The sequence below is a fragment of the Myotis brandtii genome, unplaced genomic scaffold, assembly GCF_000412655.1.
Source record: "Myotis brandtii unplaced genomic scaffold, ASM41265v1 scaffold192, whole genome shotgun sequence".
Lineage (NCBI taxonomy): Eukaryota > Metazoa > Chordata > Mammalia > Chiroptera > Vespertilionidae > Myotis > Myotis brandtii.
In genome coordinates, this window is record NW_005357159.1 from 629,575 (window position 1) to 646,497 (window position 16,923).

At 39.1% G+C, this 16,923-nt stretch overlaps 1 protein-coding gene across 2 annotated transcripts in view; it reads left to right on the forward strand.

The window, feature by feature from the left end:
* The window catches only part of SLC10A7 (solute carrier family 10, member 7), a 195,732-nt gene that overhangs the window by 15,300 nt on the left and 163,509 nt on the right, over nt 1-16,923 (forward strand). For both annotated transcript variants that reach the window (XM_005864859.2, XM_005864860.2), the window contains exon 4: nt 1,195-1,270. In XM_005864859.2, the coding sequence (XP_005864921.1) occupies nt 1,195-1,270 (76 nt within the window). The remainder of the gene's footprint in view (nt 1-1,194; nt 1,271-16,923) is intronic.

Consider the following 16,923-nt stretch of genomic DNA (forward strand, 5'->3'; position numbering starts at 1 on the left):
ACTCCTGCCAGTGCACAAATTTTTGTGCACCGGGCCTCTAGTATATATATAAAATAGTGACCAACCTAATGGGGCAGCATATGATTTGTCAGATGAGTGATGTAATCAGTTAAAGGATAAGAGGTTTAGCAAGGGTTGTGTACTCCTAAAGCAGAGATTTCAAATATGAGACATTAGTGGAGGAAAGATTAAAAGCTTCTTTACTTCCTCCTCTCCAATGTGGATGCCTTTAATTTCTTCTTCTTGTAAGATCGCTGTGGCTAGGACTTCCAGTACTATGTTAATAAGAGTGGTGAAAGGACATCCCTGTCTCATTTCTGTTCCTAAGGGAAGCAGTTTTAGTTTTTTGCCCATTGAGTATGGTGTTGGCTATAGGTTTGTAATATATAGCCTTTACTGCTGTTTGGCCCAACGATCCCACTTCTGGGAATATAGCCTAAGAATCTTGAAACACCAATCAGAAAGAATATCTACATCATGAGATGAAAGTTTTGAGAATTGCTGTTTTGTAGAAAGGAATAAACACATGTAAACTTGTGTCTTGTTAAATATTTTTGAACTTTGGAAGTGGTTTTAAAGTTTTATTTTTCTGTAAAGACTTTCTACCAAAAAAATGTAAGGAAAAGATACCTGAAATAAGACTCAGGCTAAATTATATACATTTTGGTTATCTTTCAATGACTATACTTACTCTAACTTGAATGTTTTTTTTTTAATTATATAATAAAAGCTTAAATAATTTAAAAAATAAAGTCACCTAAAATTATGAAGGAAATGAGAGCTTCCTCAGGCATTTGCAGCATCTTCTAAGCCAGCCGTGGGCAAACTACGGCCTGTGGGCCGGATCCAGCCCGTTTGAAATGAATAAAACTAAAAAAAAAAGACCGTACCCTTTTATGTAATGATGTTTACTTTGAATTTATATTAGTTCACACAAACACTCCATCCATGCTTTTGTTCCGGCCCTCCGGTCCAGTTTAAGAACCCATTGTGGCCCTTGAGTCAAAAAGTTTGCCCACCCCTGTTCTAAGCCATATTGCTTCACATAGAATTGTCTGAACTCAACAGGGCATGTGCATCAATAATCACTCTTCTATTTTCATTTACGCAGCTCTGCAATTTTAGAATGAATGTAGTGACACTATTTGTGATTGAAAAATACTATTTATAATTGCACTTTCTTTTATTTTTCAGTTTGCAGACTGTAGGTTGCATGCCTCCCCCTGTATCTTCTGCAGTGATTTTAACCAAGGCAGTTGGTGGAAATGAGGTGAGTCAAGGGGCTAATTGTTTAAACAGAAACGGGTGCTGTGCTTTTATGTTTATATTCTATTTTATGACATAGGAGTCATGTAGCAGAAAACGTATAACCATAGCAGCTTATGAAAGAAGCGAGTTATTTATGTATTAGGATGATGTTGAAATTGATGACAGTGAGTTGAATTTGGGATTTCAAAGGAGGTGAATGAAATGGGGATGGTGATTTCTCTACCTCAGTGGGAAATTGGGAGACAGAGGACAAGGAATTCAAGAAAAGGGACTTTTTATCCAAGACTCACAAACTGAGGACACATGCTATGGCCATTCCTTAATTCTTTAAAAAATTGTAAGGAATTAAATTTGTGGGAAAGGGGTCAGTATAAGTCTAATGACTAGTGAAGATGATATACAAAGGAAAAATGAGGTCAGCCCAGCTGGTGTGGCTCAGTGGTTGAGGGTTGACCCATATACCAAGAGGTCACTGGTTTGATTCCTAGTCAGGGCACCTAGGGATAATCTAACCTGGGGATAGAGCCCAGGTTTCAGGCTCTATCCTCAGTAGGGAGCATGCAGGAGGCAGCCAATCAATGTTTCTCATTAATGTTTCTATCTCTCTATCCCTCTCTTCTTCTCTCTTTAAAATCAATAACATATTTTTTTATTAAATCTTTATTGTTCAGATTACATTTGTTCCTCTTTTTTTCCCCCCCATAACTCCCCTCCTCCCAGTTCCCGCCCCACCCTCCGCCCTCACTCCCCACCCACTGTCCTCATCCATAGGTGCACGATTTTTGTCCAGTTTCTTCCCGCATCTCCCATTCCCCTTTCCCCGCCAAGAATAGTCAGTCCATTCCCTTTCTATGTCCCTGATTCATTATAATCACCAGTTCATTCTGTAAATCAGATTATTTATTCACTTGATTCTTAGATTCACTTGTTGATAGATGCATGTTTGTTGTTCACAATTTGTATCTTTACCTTTTTCTTCTTCCTCCTCTTAAAGGATACCTTTCAGCATTTCGTATAATACTGGTTTAGTGGTGATGAACTCCTTTAGCTTTTCCTTATCTGTGAAGCTCTTTATCTGACCTTCAATTCTGAATGATAGCTTTGCTGGATAAAGTATTCTTGGTTGTAGGTTCTTGGTATTCAGCACTTTGAATATTTCTTGCCATTCCCTTCTGGCCTGCCAAGTTTCTGTTGAGAAATCAGCTGACAGTCGTATGGGTATTCCCTTGTAGGTAATTGAGTCTCTTTCTCTTGCTGCTTTTAAGATTCTCTCTTTGTCTTTTGCTCTTGGCATTTTAATTATGATGTGTCTTGGTGTGGTCCTCTTTGGATTCCTTTTGTTTGGGGTTCTCTGCGCTTCTTGGACCTGTAAGTCCATTTCTTTCACCAGGTGGGGGAAGTTTTCTGCCATTATTTCTTCAAATAGGTTTTCAATATCTTGCTGTCTCTCATCTTCTGGCACCCCTATTATTCTGATGTTGGTACGCTTGAAGCTGTCCCAGAGGCTCCTTACACTATCTTCGTATTTTCGGATTCTTTTTTCATTTTGCTTTTCCGGTTGGGTGTTTTTTGCTTCTTCGCATTTCAAATCTTTGGCTTGATTCTTGCGCTCCTCTGGTCTGCTATTGGGTGTCTGTATAATATTCTTTATTTCAGTCCGTGTATGCTTAATTTCTAGTTGGTTCTTTATCATAGCATCGAGGGTCTCATTAGTTTTCGTGACTCTCTCCTCAAGTTTATTGACAGCTTCTAGCACATTTTTGCAAGCCCTCAAAATTGCGATTTTTAGCTCTATATCCTCCATTTCTGTCATGTTTTTTTGTCTCCGCATTTTTTATGCTTTCTTGGTGCACCCCCTAGTGGTCTTTGTGCGCAGTCTTGTTCTAGTTGAGCCTTGATTGTTGTAGTTAATACTAGAGGGATTTGACCACCAGGCCGACTGGCTGTGAGAATCAGCTGTGTCTGCTGCAGTGGGAAAACTTCTGTCCTCTGGGGGGGCGCTAATCTAGCCTTTGCCTGCGGCGATCCGGCAAATGGCTCTGCGCAGGGCTTGGGCGGGGCGGGCTCAACAGGGCGGGCGGAGGGAGCCGTTATGGTGCCCTCAGTCCTGTTCCCAGAGGCTCTGCTTCTCAGAACCCCCGGAACCGCTGCAAACCTCGGAGGGAAAGCTGCCTTCCAACTGATGCCAGACACTCCCGCTTCTCCCGTTTGGGTCCGAGTCCCCAGCGATTCGCCCGTATCTGGAGCTCAGAGTCTGAGACTCCCCCCTGACCGAAAACGACAACCGCGCTCTCAGCCACCAGCCCGCTTTGCGCGCGCACCTCCGCACCTGAGTTTTTTCCACACTGCGCCTCCTCTGAGCCTCGGTGTGCTGTTATTTTTCCTTCTAGTTGAAGAGTCTCTCCTCAGCCAGCCTTCCTGTGGTTCTGGGTGATGTCCGTTCCGTCTTTTAGTTGTATTTTTGAAGTGGTTGTTTGCGGCAGCAGTCTCCGGTGTTTACCTATGCCGCCATCTTGGTCTCCTCCTCAATAACATATTTTTTTAAAAAAGGAAATGAGGCCAGATTTCTAAGATAAGTTTAAAAACATTATCCAGCTGCTAGCGGACTGTGACATAAGAAGAGTGCTTGTGTATTGGGAAAGCAGTTATTCATTTAAAGAACTACTTATAAGTGGCTCTTCTGACTTGAAAGGCCTTACAACTTTGTACTGAGGGCCTTTGCTTTGTAGTAGCTTATTCCCCCTTTTCCACTTACAGTCCATCATTTAGAAAATAATACTATTGAATAAGGGAAGATATAACGGGTTGCCACTTCAGTCATCCTTAGGAGTTTGCTTTCTTAGCATCTATTTTCGTTTTCATCCATTTTATTAATTGCAAAAATATTTCTTGATCACATGCTATATTCTTTTTAAAAACAGGGTTATTGAAATATTATTGACATACAATAAACTGCACAAATTTAAGCACTTTAATGTTTTGGCATATGTATATATCTGTGAAATCACTACAATGAAGATAGTGAACATGTCCATTACCATCAAAAGTTTCCTTGGACCCTTTGGTAATCCTTCCCTCCTGTTCTTCTTAGCACCCTCCTCCCCCTAGCAACCACTGATCTGTTTTCTGTCACTGTGCATTAGTTTGCATTTTCTAGAGTTTTATATAATGGATCATGCAGTGTATACTCTTTTTTTCTGTCTTTTTTACTCAGAATACTTATTTTGAGTTTCATCTATATTGTGTGTATCAGTAATTCATTCCTTTTTATTGCTGAGACGTATTGTTTTGTATGGATGTGCCACAATTTATCTGTTCACTTGTTGATGGACATTCAGGTAGTTTTCACGCTGGGGCTATGGACATTTGTGTACAGATCTTTACATGGACATAAACTTTCAATTCTCTCGGGAATACTTAGCAGTAGAATGGCTGGATCATCTAGTAGGTATATGTTTTAGTGCATTTTAACCAAGTGAGGAATCACCAATAAATAGTTATAAATCACCTATAAATAGCTTTTGAATTGAACCATTTCTTTTATTAGTAAATATGCAGGCACACTCCTTTTTACCCCAGGTGCATGTTTACCTTTTTAAGAAATTGCCAAAGTATTTTCAAAAGAGGTTGTACCATTTTACATTTCAAGCAGCCGTGTAAGAGTTCCCAGTGCTCCACATCTCAGCAATGCTTGGTATTGTCAGTCTTTAATTTCAGCCATTCTGATATGTGTGGAGTGGTATCTCATTGGGGCTTTAATTTAATTTGCATGTTCTAGTGACTAGTGATGGTAAGTGGTATTATCTTTCCATGGCTTATTTACTATCCATGTCTTTTTTAGTAAAATGTTTATTAAATCTTTTGCTTTTTAAAAATTGGGTATTTCACTTTCTTTTTGACGAGATTTGAGAGTTTTATATATTCTGGATCCAATTCCCCCTCCATCCACTGAGCCAAACCGGCTAGGGCCCCCCTCATTAGATATATGCTTTGTAAATATTTCCTCCCAGTGTGTGGTTTGTTTTTTCTATTTCTTACCAGAGTCTTGAAGAGCAGGATGATAGTGGAGGCACTGAAATGAGGTTGGATGCCATATGCATTTTGAAGGCACAGGATATGCTTATGAATTGGATGTGGAATGTGAGAGAAAGAGAGGTGTCAAGAATGACCTCAAGGTTTTTGACTGAGCAGCTGAAAGGATGGAGTTGGAGATGAGTACTTGTGAGAGCAGGTTTGGGAGGTATCAGTCTGGTTATAACTAAGAATGCCAAAATCTCAATGGCTACCAGTATAGGTTTATTTCTTATTCATAGTACATGTCCCATGTTGGTCAATTGGAAGGTCTTTCCTGTCATTAAGGAAGCCTGGTTAATGGAGGCCCCATTTGTATGGAACACAGAGCATTTACAGTTGCCACAGCAGGGAAAGAGAGATTGGAGAGTTACCAATGGGCTTTTCACTGTCCAGGCTGGAAGGGGTACATGGCACTTCTGCTCACATTAAATTGGCCAGAACAAGTCGTATGGCTTCACCATGTGTTGTCATTGATGTGCCCTGAATGAGAAGAGAACTGGATGTTGGTGAACACTCGTAATGTCATCCATGTGGGTAAAGATCAAGAGTTTGTGTTTTTGTTTTATTAAGATACCTATTACATACCCAAATGAAAATGTCAGTAAGCAATTAGAGATACAGAGTTGAGAGTTCAGGTCTAAACTGGAGATATAAATTAGGGAGTCATCAGTGAGTAAATGGTATTTCAAGCCAAGATTGGAGGAGATCACCTGGGGAGAGAGCATAATTAGAAAAGAAACAGGTTCAAGGGCTCAGCTCTGGGACCCTCCATCATTAAGAGGTCATGACAGTGAGGATTAAGCAGCAAAGGCAACATAGAAAACATAATTAGTGAAATGTAAAGAAAAACAAGAAATCGTGGTATCTTGAAACCAGATGATGAAAGTGTTTGAAGGAAGAGGGTATGATCAGCTATGTCAAATTCTGCAGATTAAGTGGTATAAGGTGAATTCTGAGAATTGACCCTTGAATTACGCTACATGGAGGTTACTGGTAACCTTGGCTAGAGTGGTTTCAGTGGGATATAGGGGCAAATGCTTGTTTGGAGTAGGTTCAAGGGAAAACAGGAAGAGGGAAGAGAGGAATTAGAGATAAGAGTTATAGACATCATTTTGAGGTCCTTTGTGATAAAGGGAACAGAGAACTGAGGCTGTATTTAGATGGGATGTGTGATTAAGATTTTTACTGAAATGATGGCATGTTTCTGTCATGTTGGGAACTGTACAGTAGAGAGGGAGCTGGATGACTTTTATTTTTTCTCAGCAGCTGAGAGTCATGACAGGGTAAGTGCTATGAATGTTTGAGTTTAGAGGAGAAACGTGCCATTGCCGCCGCGCTGAGGAGAGTGGGTTAGCTGGAGAGTAGGGTAGCATTGCAGGCAGCACTGAGGACCCAGCTGAGATTTAGTCATTCATTTAAAGGGAAGCCAGGCATCATGGTTGTGTGTTTTTTCTTAGCCCTATTTAGCTTTTTGGCGTAGGAATAGAATTGGCAGATAGTTGGAAACCCGGCGTTTCATTATTCCAGCTAATTCTTTCACCTAATAATTAGTGAGATAGAGGGGTTATAGGAGTCAGACTGATTCTTGCTTTGATTTTCTATCATCTTGAAATAATTTGAGGAAAGGGTTTCTTTTGGAATATCAGAGACTGGTGTTAAGGGTTTAAATGTGTCATTTATCTCTTTCATTCTAATGTGATTCCCTTAAGAGCTGTAAGGCCAAAAAACCTTTTTGTTCTCAAATTACTTTTGGCAGAAGTTCAAAGTTCACTCATTTTCTTGTCATTAATAGATAGCATTAAAAAGTGTATTTACATGTTCATTCCTTAGTAGATATTTAACTTGTTTACATTATTGTATGCTAGTAAGGTTGAGTTTACAAACATTTCCTTTGTTTTCTAATATCATTGGTCTAGTTCTTTAAATGTGTGTATGGTGAGTCTTCATGACTATCAAGCATTGGGGAGTAAGATGCAATTTTTCACAAATACTGAAAATTGAACTTCAGAAATGAAGCTTGTAAAGTCCAGTTTGGCCGTATCTTCTGATATGAAATGAATAGACTTTCTTATACTTATGTCAGATTATGGAAGGAAATGATCAGCAAGTAAAAATAGTAGATCATTTTAAGTTTAATGTTTTTCTAAAGTAATGTTATAAAGTAACTGAATATAAGCTCTTGCTGAAATAAATTTAAGGGACGATTAACCTAGTCTACGGATGAAAAGTGAATTTATTGGTGCATGTGAATGAAAAGGTCCAAATGCTGAATTCAGTGTCAGGTGCCATTGGGTGACGGTTCTGAGTCTACATCTCTGTGATTCACTGTTCTGTCTCCATGCAGCAGCTTTGTTCCCACGAGGGTTTCAACACAGTAGGAAAATTGCTGGGGCGCATTTCCATGTCCTTTCAAACTGACTAGTCTTTGCAGTATTTATGGCATGTAAGAAACCTTTTTTAAAAAAATTGCACTTTGTGTTACAAAACTTCTTAACATTTAGTTTATGCTCTCATATATTTACATATACATCTTTAGTATATATACATGTTTAGTATATGTCCTCATGTATAACAGAACATCTGCGATTATGTAGCATATTTGTACTTTAATGATTTGGGGGGATGTGTTCAGACATAATAGTGTCATTTGAAATGATTCTCTTGGTTTTATTTTGCAAAATTGTTATATAATTTAGGAAGAGATTTTTTCTGTTACTAATATGCCTTTCATTTTAAAGTGTTGTTTTTTGTTTTTTTTTCCATAAAACTATTGATTACCAAAAGGTTTTTCAACATGGATGGGAAGTGACTGTATCCTTTAAACTCACAGCTTGTACTTTGGCAAGAAATAGCCTTATTTCCTTTTGCTGAAGTTATAAAACAATTTCTGTTTTTATAACTTGGGTATTCTTGTTTCAGAGAGCCAATAGAATTTATAGTAACTTCTAGCTGCAGAAGGAACTCAATGTACATGCATAACAATGTAGATGCTGGAATGCTAGCGTATGCTTTAGGTATTAAAGTGAGACTGTTAAGGGTGTAGCTGACTGGCAGTCCTATTTTGTGGCTTTTAAACTTTAAACTACTCTTATTTAAATAACATAATTAGATTCTTTTTTTGTGATTGTAATTTTTTTATTCCGGTGTTTTAAATGTAACTTTTCAAAAGTATGCTGTTGACATGGTCTGATTGATGACCATGTTGGCGGTGGGGTGGGGGGGAGAGAGAAGCTTTAGTTCCTTTCTTTTTTCCTTTTTTTGTACTTTTTATACAAAAAAACAAATTAAATAAAATAGTGATCAATTCTATCTAAATTGAACCAGAGTCCCTAGTTCATGGTGGGGAAGGCTGAGAAGAGGGTAGACAAGGATGTGGCTGCAGCAGGTTCTTTCTCTTTGTATCTGGGAGGCAATTCAGATGAGAGATGTGGAGTGTGGGAGATCTCAGCGGACGAAGGAGTCCCTGATATGGTATAGATGGATACATGCTCTCTCTCAGGGGCTGCACCTTAGCCCTCAGGAGCTGGGGTCCTGCTTGCCCTGTGAAACCGTCTGGCAGCGAAGACTTCACCTCCTACATCCTGGCCTCCTTTTCAGGAAGGTACCAGAGCCTTTCCAGCCCTGCTCTTCCCTAGCACTTCCCGGGACTCCTCCTTTTTTAAATAATAGAAAAAGTAATAAGACTTGGTGAATCCTAATTTTATTTCTAAATATAAGAAAGAAGATAGGTAAACATGTTTTCTATTTTATTATAACATGGGAGATACAGGATAAGCTCTTATTCTTTCTTTGAAACTATACATTTGTTTGGTTTAAATTTCTGTACAAATGTAAAGTTCTGTGCTAAAAACTATGATTTCCCCTCCCCCACAAAGCCTTACAGAGGTTTTAAACCTAATGGGACTTGTTAAGGAAATCATTGTATTAAAGTTACTTGTGAGCTCTACAACATGAAACAGATATTTTAATAGTATAATGCACCTCAAGTGAGTTTTTTATAATAGTATAAAAAACAAAATGCACCTCAAGTGAGTTCAGCCCCATGCAGTGTGTGGGACAGCCAGAGCTTCAGTTTAGGGACCTGAATTGTGTTTGCTTCTTGTGGGCACAAGATAGGACAAGTAACTTCTGCCTTGTGGTCACTACCACAGAGATTCCTTTTATAAAAGAAGGTTCTTTTTTAAGAAATGGGAAAATCATTTTCCAGAGTTTGGAGAGAAGGTGCTATGTAGCTTTAATGCTACTGTTATAGAGATATTTCATTTCTCTATCACTTAAGCTGGTATTTAATGAAAAAGCAAGAAAGGTAGGGTTTGGGAGAAGATGCATTATCTTCTTTAACTTCAATAGTTCTTTTTTTTTTTTTTTTGTGCAAGCTGAGATAGCGAAGGATTCAGTTAAAAGCCATTGCCTAAAAATAGTCTTATTACCTTTCGTTGAAGTTACAAAACAATTTCTGTTTTTATAACTTGGGTATTTTCGTCAGTATGAGTTCTTAATTCTCAGGTAAAGTTGCAAAGCTGTATAGCTTTGTAAAATATCTGCCTTCAAATATCTGAAGGAAAAAAGAAAGAAAAGCATTAAGAATCAGAATAGATATAAATCAGGGCGAGTTAGGAAGATGTCTCCTGTCATATCTGAGAGTAATATTTTATGCCAAGCTCTATGTTATCTGTGTTTGAGGCTGAGCCTGGTAATTTGAACCACGAAGAGAAGGCACCTTGAGCACTAATAGCAGCGTACTGATTATAGGTATATATCTTGGCTTATTTTTTGGTTTTTCAAAATGGATTCTGTATATCACCTTCACTGGCATTACCTGAGGTGATTAGGGGAAAAATCTTATCTTCACCTTAGACCAGCCGTGGGCAAACTACGGCCCGCGGGCCGGATCCGGCCCGTTTGAAATGAATAAAACTAAAAACAAAAAAAAGACTGTACCCTTTTATGTAATGATGTTTACTTTGAATTTATATTAGTTCACACAAACACTCCATCCATGCTTTTGTTCCGGCCCTCCGGTCCAGTTTCGAACCCATTGTGGCCCTCGAGTAAAAAGTTTGCCCACCCCTGCCTTAGACCTATTGAATTAGAATGTGTGATGAATGGGCCTCAGGATTCTACTTTTAAAAAAGTTTTAAACATCTTCAAAAGGTGTTTTATATATATATATATATATAGTTTAAAGCATAATAATAATAAACACCTTGTGCCCCATCCAGCTTTAAAAATAGAATGTGATACTTTACCTGTAGTTAAGCACCCACTTTGTGTAGGCACCATTTTCTACCACAGAAAATAATTAAATAGGAGAATAAGATCTAGGGCCTGCGTTCCAGACTCCTGCATTTAGTGTGACATTATACTATTAAAATATCTGTTTCATGTTGTAGAGCTCACAAAAACAGGCAAAGCAGAATAGAATGGCTTTATATTGGCCCATATCATCAAATTATTGTGTGTTTTTTAATGTAGAAAAAAACAAAATGCACCTCAAGTGAGTTCAGCCCCATGCGGTGTGTGGGACAGCCAGAGCTTCAGTTTAGGGACCCGAATTGTGTTTGCTTCTTGTGGGCACGAGGCTGTCCTCTTGCCTAGTTCGGGGATAGGACAGTGCGCTTCTTTTAATGTAAACACACTTAGCTGGCATTTTGATTATATTTTACTTAGCAGGTTCAAGGTTTTTAGAATTCTTTGATAGTCATGTAAAATTCCAAATATGTTTTAGAGAAAGGTCTGATTTCAGATATAGTAGAAAGGTAACAAGCTAAAAGTGTGTGTGTGTGTGTGTGTGTGTGTGTGTGTGTGTGTGTGTTAATTTCATCAATGGGGTTAGTGCCCAAATCTCTTCAAAGACAATTTAAGAATGTCTCCTGAGCAAAGAAAATTTTTACATAGGGTGAACTCTTTAAGTCAGGGGTCCTCAAACTTTTTAAACAGGGGGCCAGTTCACTGTCCCTCAGACCGTTGGAGGGCCGGACTATAGTTTTAAAAAAAACTATGAACAAATTCCTATGCACACTGCACATATCTTATTTTGAAGTAAAAAAACAAAACGGGAACAAATACAATATTTGTATTTGCATGTGGCCCGTGGGCCTTTGAGGACCCCTGCTTTAAGTCATAGACGAAGGTCATGGCAACCTGAGTATATTTTTAAAAGGTTTCCTATCTGCTTTGAAAGCAAATGAAGCACTCGTTACTAACTTTAAAGTTACAGCTGTGAGACGGTTTTTGCTAGAGGTGAAGGATCAAGATATATCACAGTCCAAATGGAGACAGAAAGTTCAATTTCTGTCTTATCAGGGAGGCCTGGAACATGTCAGGGTTATTTTGCATTATCAGTGGGGAGTTGATCTTGCTAATCCAATGAATGAAGATAAGATTCATTGAAACATTTATAAAGGCATTTAGAGGAGATCTGGTCAACAGAGAGAGAACTGAGAGTGAGATAGAAATCTGATCTGTCAGTCACTTGTCAGCTTCAGCAATCACTTAGCCTTTCTGGGCCTTGCCTTTCTCCTCTGCTAAATGGGGCCGTTACTGCTTTTGCTTGCAGTGGAAGTTCAATGGCGTTTTGGACGAATCTTGTATCTGAAAAAGGCTGGCAATGTTGAGCCCTCTTGCAAGCCTGCTGGCAGATGTACATTGTTTACCCTCTGGGCTCCTGTGCTGTCTGGGAAATGATAACAGGTTTTTCTCTTTGGCAGCAGCAAGACATGCCCCATCCTCTCTCTTCTTCCATATCTACCTTTTTACTTCAGTCTCATCTTCTGAGTTGGGTTAGCATTCTTAGGATCACTAGAAAGAGTTGAGTATGTTTGTTTTAACTGCTGTAAAACTTGTGTGAAATATACCTAGATTTCCTAAGATTTTTGTGTGTTAATTTAGAAGCCTTTCATTTAATCCCTTCCTGCCTCTCAAATTGTCTTCCATTTCTATCACTTTAACCAAGAGCATCTTCTTGATGCTTGGGAGTGATTTACGTTCACCAAATCCAGTGGCCAGTTCTCAGCTCTCATCCTCTGTGACCCAACTGCAGCCTTTGACCCATGGCTACTCATCCCCAATGTCCTACGTCTCTCCTCACCCCTTTTCTTCTTGACTGACTCCTTTCCCACTCCAATGGGAGTCTCTTCCAGGGGCCTGAACTTGCAACACCATGTTTAGCATTGCCAGATTTCTGTTTCTGAGTCCTTCTTCTCTCTGGAGTTGAAGTCATTTGACCCCCACTTTTGGGTCCAACTCTGCCACAGACATAAGGACTGGTCCTGATCTTGGATGGGAAGTATTTGAACAATGCCAGTTACCACACTGTGGCCCAATATCACCCTTTTGCTGCTGCATACCTGACACACATGCCAAAGAATCAAAGCAGGTGTTCTTTGCCTACTTTTACGTTTACTCACCTGGTTGTCTGAGAAATTCTGTGTATGAGGTAAGGCATATTTGTGTATTTATACATATGTTGACGTAAGTAATGTCCAAACTTGCAGAGAATTTTTATGCGTTTATTTGAGCCAAACTTGACAACAGTTGCCAGGAAGCAAAATCAGAACAGATTGAGAAAAAGGTCCGGAGTATGGCAGTTTTGCAGCTTATTTTATACATTAGAATACATTAGAATAAAAGGAAGAGACATAAGGAGGGTTACATGAAATCCTTTGTTGGTAGATTAAGGGCACAGGAGAGAGCAAAATGGAGAAATATCTGGGATTGGATAAAAAGTCAAAATAGACACATACTTCTTTTACATTGGTGGGTACAGGATAGTTAATAATGAACATTTCCAGCACATGGAGATGGTGTGTGGGGAGCAAGACAACAATGAGGGGTTCTGTGGTCTCCTGCTCTAGTACCTGCGGTTATGCCTTGAGGGGTCTGGAAAAGAAAATTACTCTGATATTTAAAAGGTATGTTATCCTAGATACATAAGAACAATGCACTGGGCTTACTTAAGATGAAAGCTGACCTTTGTCAAGGCAGCCACAGGCCTAGGCCAGTCCTACCAGCCATGACTTGCTTTTAGTTAGGAATTTTTATGTTCAGACCGTCCTGTGGTTACTTTTGGTCTGAGTTTGGAAGGCTCACCATGCAGGCACTCCCCCCGCCCCCTGAGCTTGTCAGGTTGAATATGTTTATTTTTTGTCCACATGAACTAATCTTTTTTTAGTTTATAATGACTTAGCCTCTGAAAAATGTTTTCTACTTTTGGGGCCCTCCCTTATCAAGGACAATGGGGACTGATGTGCCTTAACTCTCCCTTGAATTTACATTAAGTGCTTGTCAAATAAGCCATCCTAAATACTTACTGCATGGGTCCTATGGCGTTGTTAGCATGCATTTATTCTTTCTCTTCTCCAAAGTTTGGTATTTCCAGTTTCTCAGTAGTTTTAGTTACCAATTACCCTGCTGTAAGTTTGCACCCTTGCTGTTAAAGGTGGGCTCGCTAGTCACAATGTCATATGAGAAAGGAGAGCTGGCATTAACATTAAAGGACCTACCATGCTCAAGTAGTCTATAAAGAGAGACATTAATTATCTTGGTTTGATAGCGTTATCTTTTTGTAGATCAAAAATGAAATTTTTGTTGGAGGAATTATGTGGCTCTCTTTAAAAATTTTTAATTTTCAAATTGTGTTTAAATACTTCTGAGGGTTAAAAAAAAAAAGAGCCTGCTTTAAGAAACCGGTTGTCTATGGTTGATGAACTTTTACAACTTTAGGCCCAATTCATTAAAATTGATTATCAATAGAGAAAGAGGGAAGAAGTTAATTGAGTTTGAAGCTTGTTTGCTAAATAGGGAGCCTTTTACCCTTTGGGAGGAGCCTCGGGTTGATAGAGCCTCTCAGGATGTGAGGAAGTGCTAGCATTGTTCCACGTTCCACGCTTTCCTAATTTCTGACCTAGAAGGGAAAAGGGAACAGGAAAAGGCAGGACGCTGGAATGGCACAGAACTGCAACATCGCATAATTCTGGGAAGCACTCTCACCTGTTGTGGGCAAACCTCCGCCCTGAGGGGATTTAGGTAGCTGCTAACCCGCAGTAAGAGATGAGATGACTGCGATCACAGTAAGCTCTTGCCATCAAAATAATAAGGCTAGCCAGTGCTTTTATAGCACTTGATATGTGTCAATTCTGGTTCCCAGTGCTTTACGTATATTAACTCATTTAATCCTTTTAACAACTTCTTGAGATAGGTGCTATTATTATTTCATTTTATAAATGAGAAAACTAACACCAAAAAAGGATTAAGGAACTTGTACAGAGTTATACAGCGAGAAAGAGGAGGAGCTGGATGTAAACGCAGGCATTCTGCTGTTAACACCTGGATTTCATTGCTGCCAGTCTCTGAGTTAACACGAGGTAGGACAGATGGCAATAAGAGCTCTTCATCTACACATGGCTTGGTGCCCGAACTACCCAGATGGGAAAAATAAAGTTTGACCCACGAGTAGACCAAAAGGCCAGCAGTAAGGTAAAAAGTGATCCCTAAGGAGTCGTGTGGGCCTTGATTGTTATACGTGACTGCAAGCCTCCCCTCAAGAAGGTTTGCCTCTCTCCACCAGAGTCCTGAGCTGCTTAACCCAAGACCCATGTAGCACAGGATATTGTAAGTGCCCGTGTATTTCACTGAGCCTTTCGTTAGATGGCAAGGAACGTGTCTTATTCACAGTTGTATCCTCTATGTCTAGTGCAGTACTTGACATATACTGGGACACAGTTTATGTTTGAATATATTAATATTTTTGAAAGAATTTGTTTAAATCTAGTCCCATCAGTGTCTCGATTTAAATGTGCCTTATTAAGGCAATAATTCATACCCATTTTTACTTTGTCCTTTGTTAAATAGACTTTTATAGAAAAGTCATAAAATTCTATAGAAAAATCAAGATACATACTTGGCTGTCCCGTGTAATATTTTTACTTCTCTCAGTTATTCACACCTGTTGTGCTTTGTCTCAGCATCAGCGGCCCCAGCCGTTTACCTGGTATCATCCTCCAGAACCGCTGGCATGGTGCCTGGAGGAAATAAAAGGCTTCTGATGCCTGGAAGGAAGGAAGAGACTGTTATATGGTTGATTTGTCCTGGAAGAAAATAAAAGACTTCTATAAGGTTGTTGCATTTTCAAACCTATTAAGTGATGAAAAATATACACAGACATTTTAGTAGCTAAATGGGACCTTTAGTCTTTTTTCTTTCCCCTTTAATTGGGGGTGATCTCAAACTATCTAGTCAAGTAAATTTCTCATGTAGGAAAAATGCCTTTGACATTAGAAGCTATTAGTAAATACCTGATTTTTAAAAAATGAGTAATGAGGTTTAATTTTCCATATTTAAAATAAATAGTGATTTTTCCATGGAAGTTTTAGTATATATAGAATTAAAATATATATGAGAATGCTTCTGTAGGTCATCTCCTATTGTAATAAATAAATTTAGATTATTTTGCATATCTTATGAAACACTTTTACCTGTATTTTCCTCATAACTTTCCAATAATTATATGAAGTAGATGGAACTGATGTTATATTATCCTGATTTTTGTAGTTATATTATCCTGATTAGTTCCATCTACTTCATATAATTATATGAAGTAGATGGAACTAATGTTATATTATCCTGATTTTTGTAGTTGGTCAAGTTAGGATTTAGTGGTGAGGTGACTGGAAGTGTGGCCTCCTTCTCCAGGACACTTTAATCCCATCATACAGTGTATCAAACAAAACAGCGTTAACTCCAGAAATCAATCACAGAAGAAAGAACACCTCAGTCTTTTGTTGGCTCCTCATTAAAAGTAGATGGGTTTGTTTTTTTTTGTGTTTTTTTTTTTTTAAAAAAGGTAGATGGCTTGAAACTTTTTAAGAGATGAATGTCAGTGTACTATTAACTTAAACAGATTATTGAGCACTTGCAATTTACAGAGCACTGAGCTAATATTTTGAGTGGGGAACTAATGTGTAAAGAGAATCCAACCTAGTCTGCTTTCACAGAGGTTGGCAGTGAAAAGGAGTAAATTAGCAGGAGCATGAACAGCAGGTGAGTGTGAATGAGCAAGAGGGTGAGGAGGGGCTGGAGAGGTCCCTAGAGCTTGAGCCAGGCCTTGGGTTCTGGTTAGAAAGTCGGTTCTTGGAAGTGATAGAATTTCAGGTCCTCCTGGTGATTAGGGCAGTTTTTGAGAGGCCTTCCAGTGGGGTTAAGATAATAAACTGGTTGGAAGACCCAAGAGCATGGGTCTGATGGAAGGGATGCTGCTCACAAATTCTGTCCCAGTGTCTAGTCGATGTAACAGACTTACCTGCATGTGGGAGTGAGGAGTGCAGGCTGGCCAAGGAGGCCATGTATTATGCTGACAAGGATGTCAGCTGCAAATGTTGCTGCCTTATACTTGGTCATTGGCAGAATTAAAACTTTGCTGTGCCCCATCTATCTACACTAATAAAAGAGAAACATGGTAATTAGCGTACGACCGCTACCCTTTTCATTGGCTAATCAGTGAGTATATGCAAATTAACTGTCAGCCAAGATGGCGGCCGGCAGCCAGGCACGGAAGCGAGCACGAGGCTTGCTTGCTGCAGA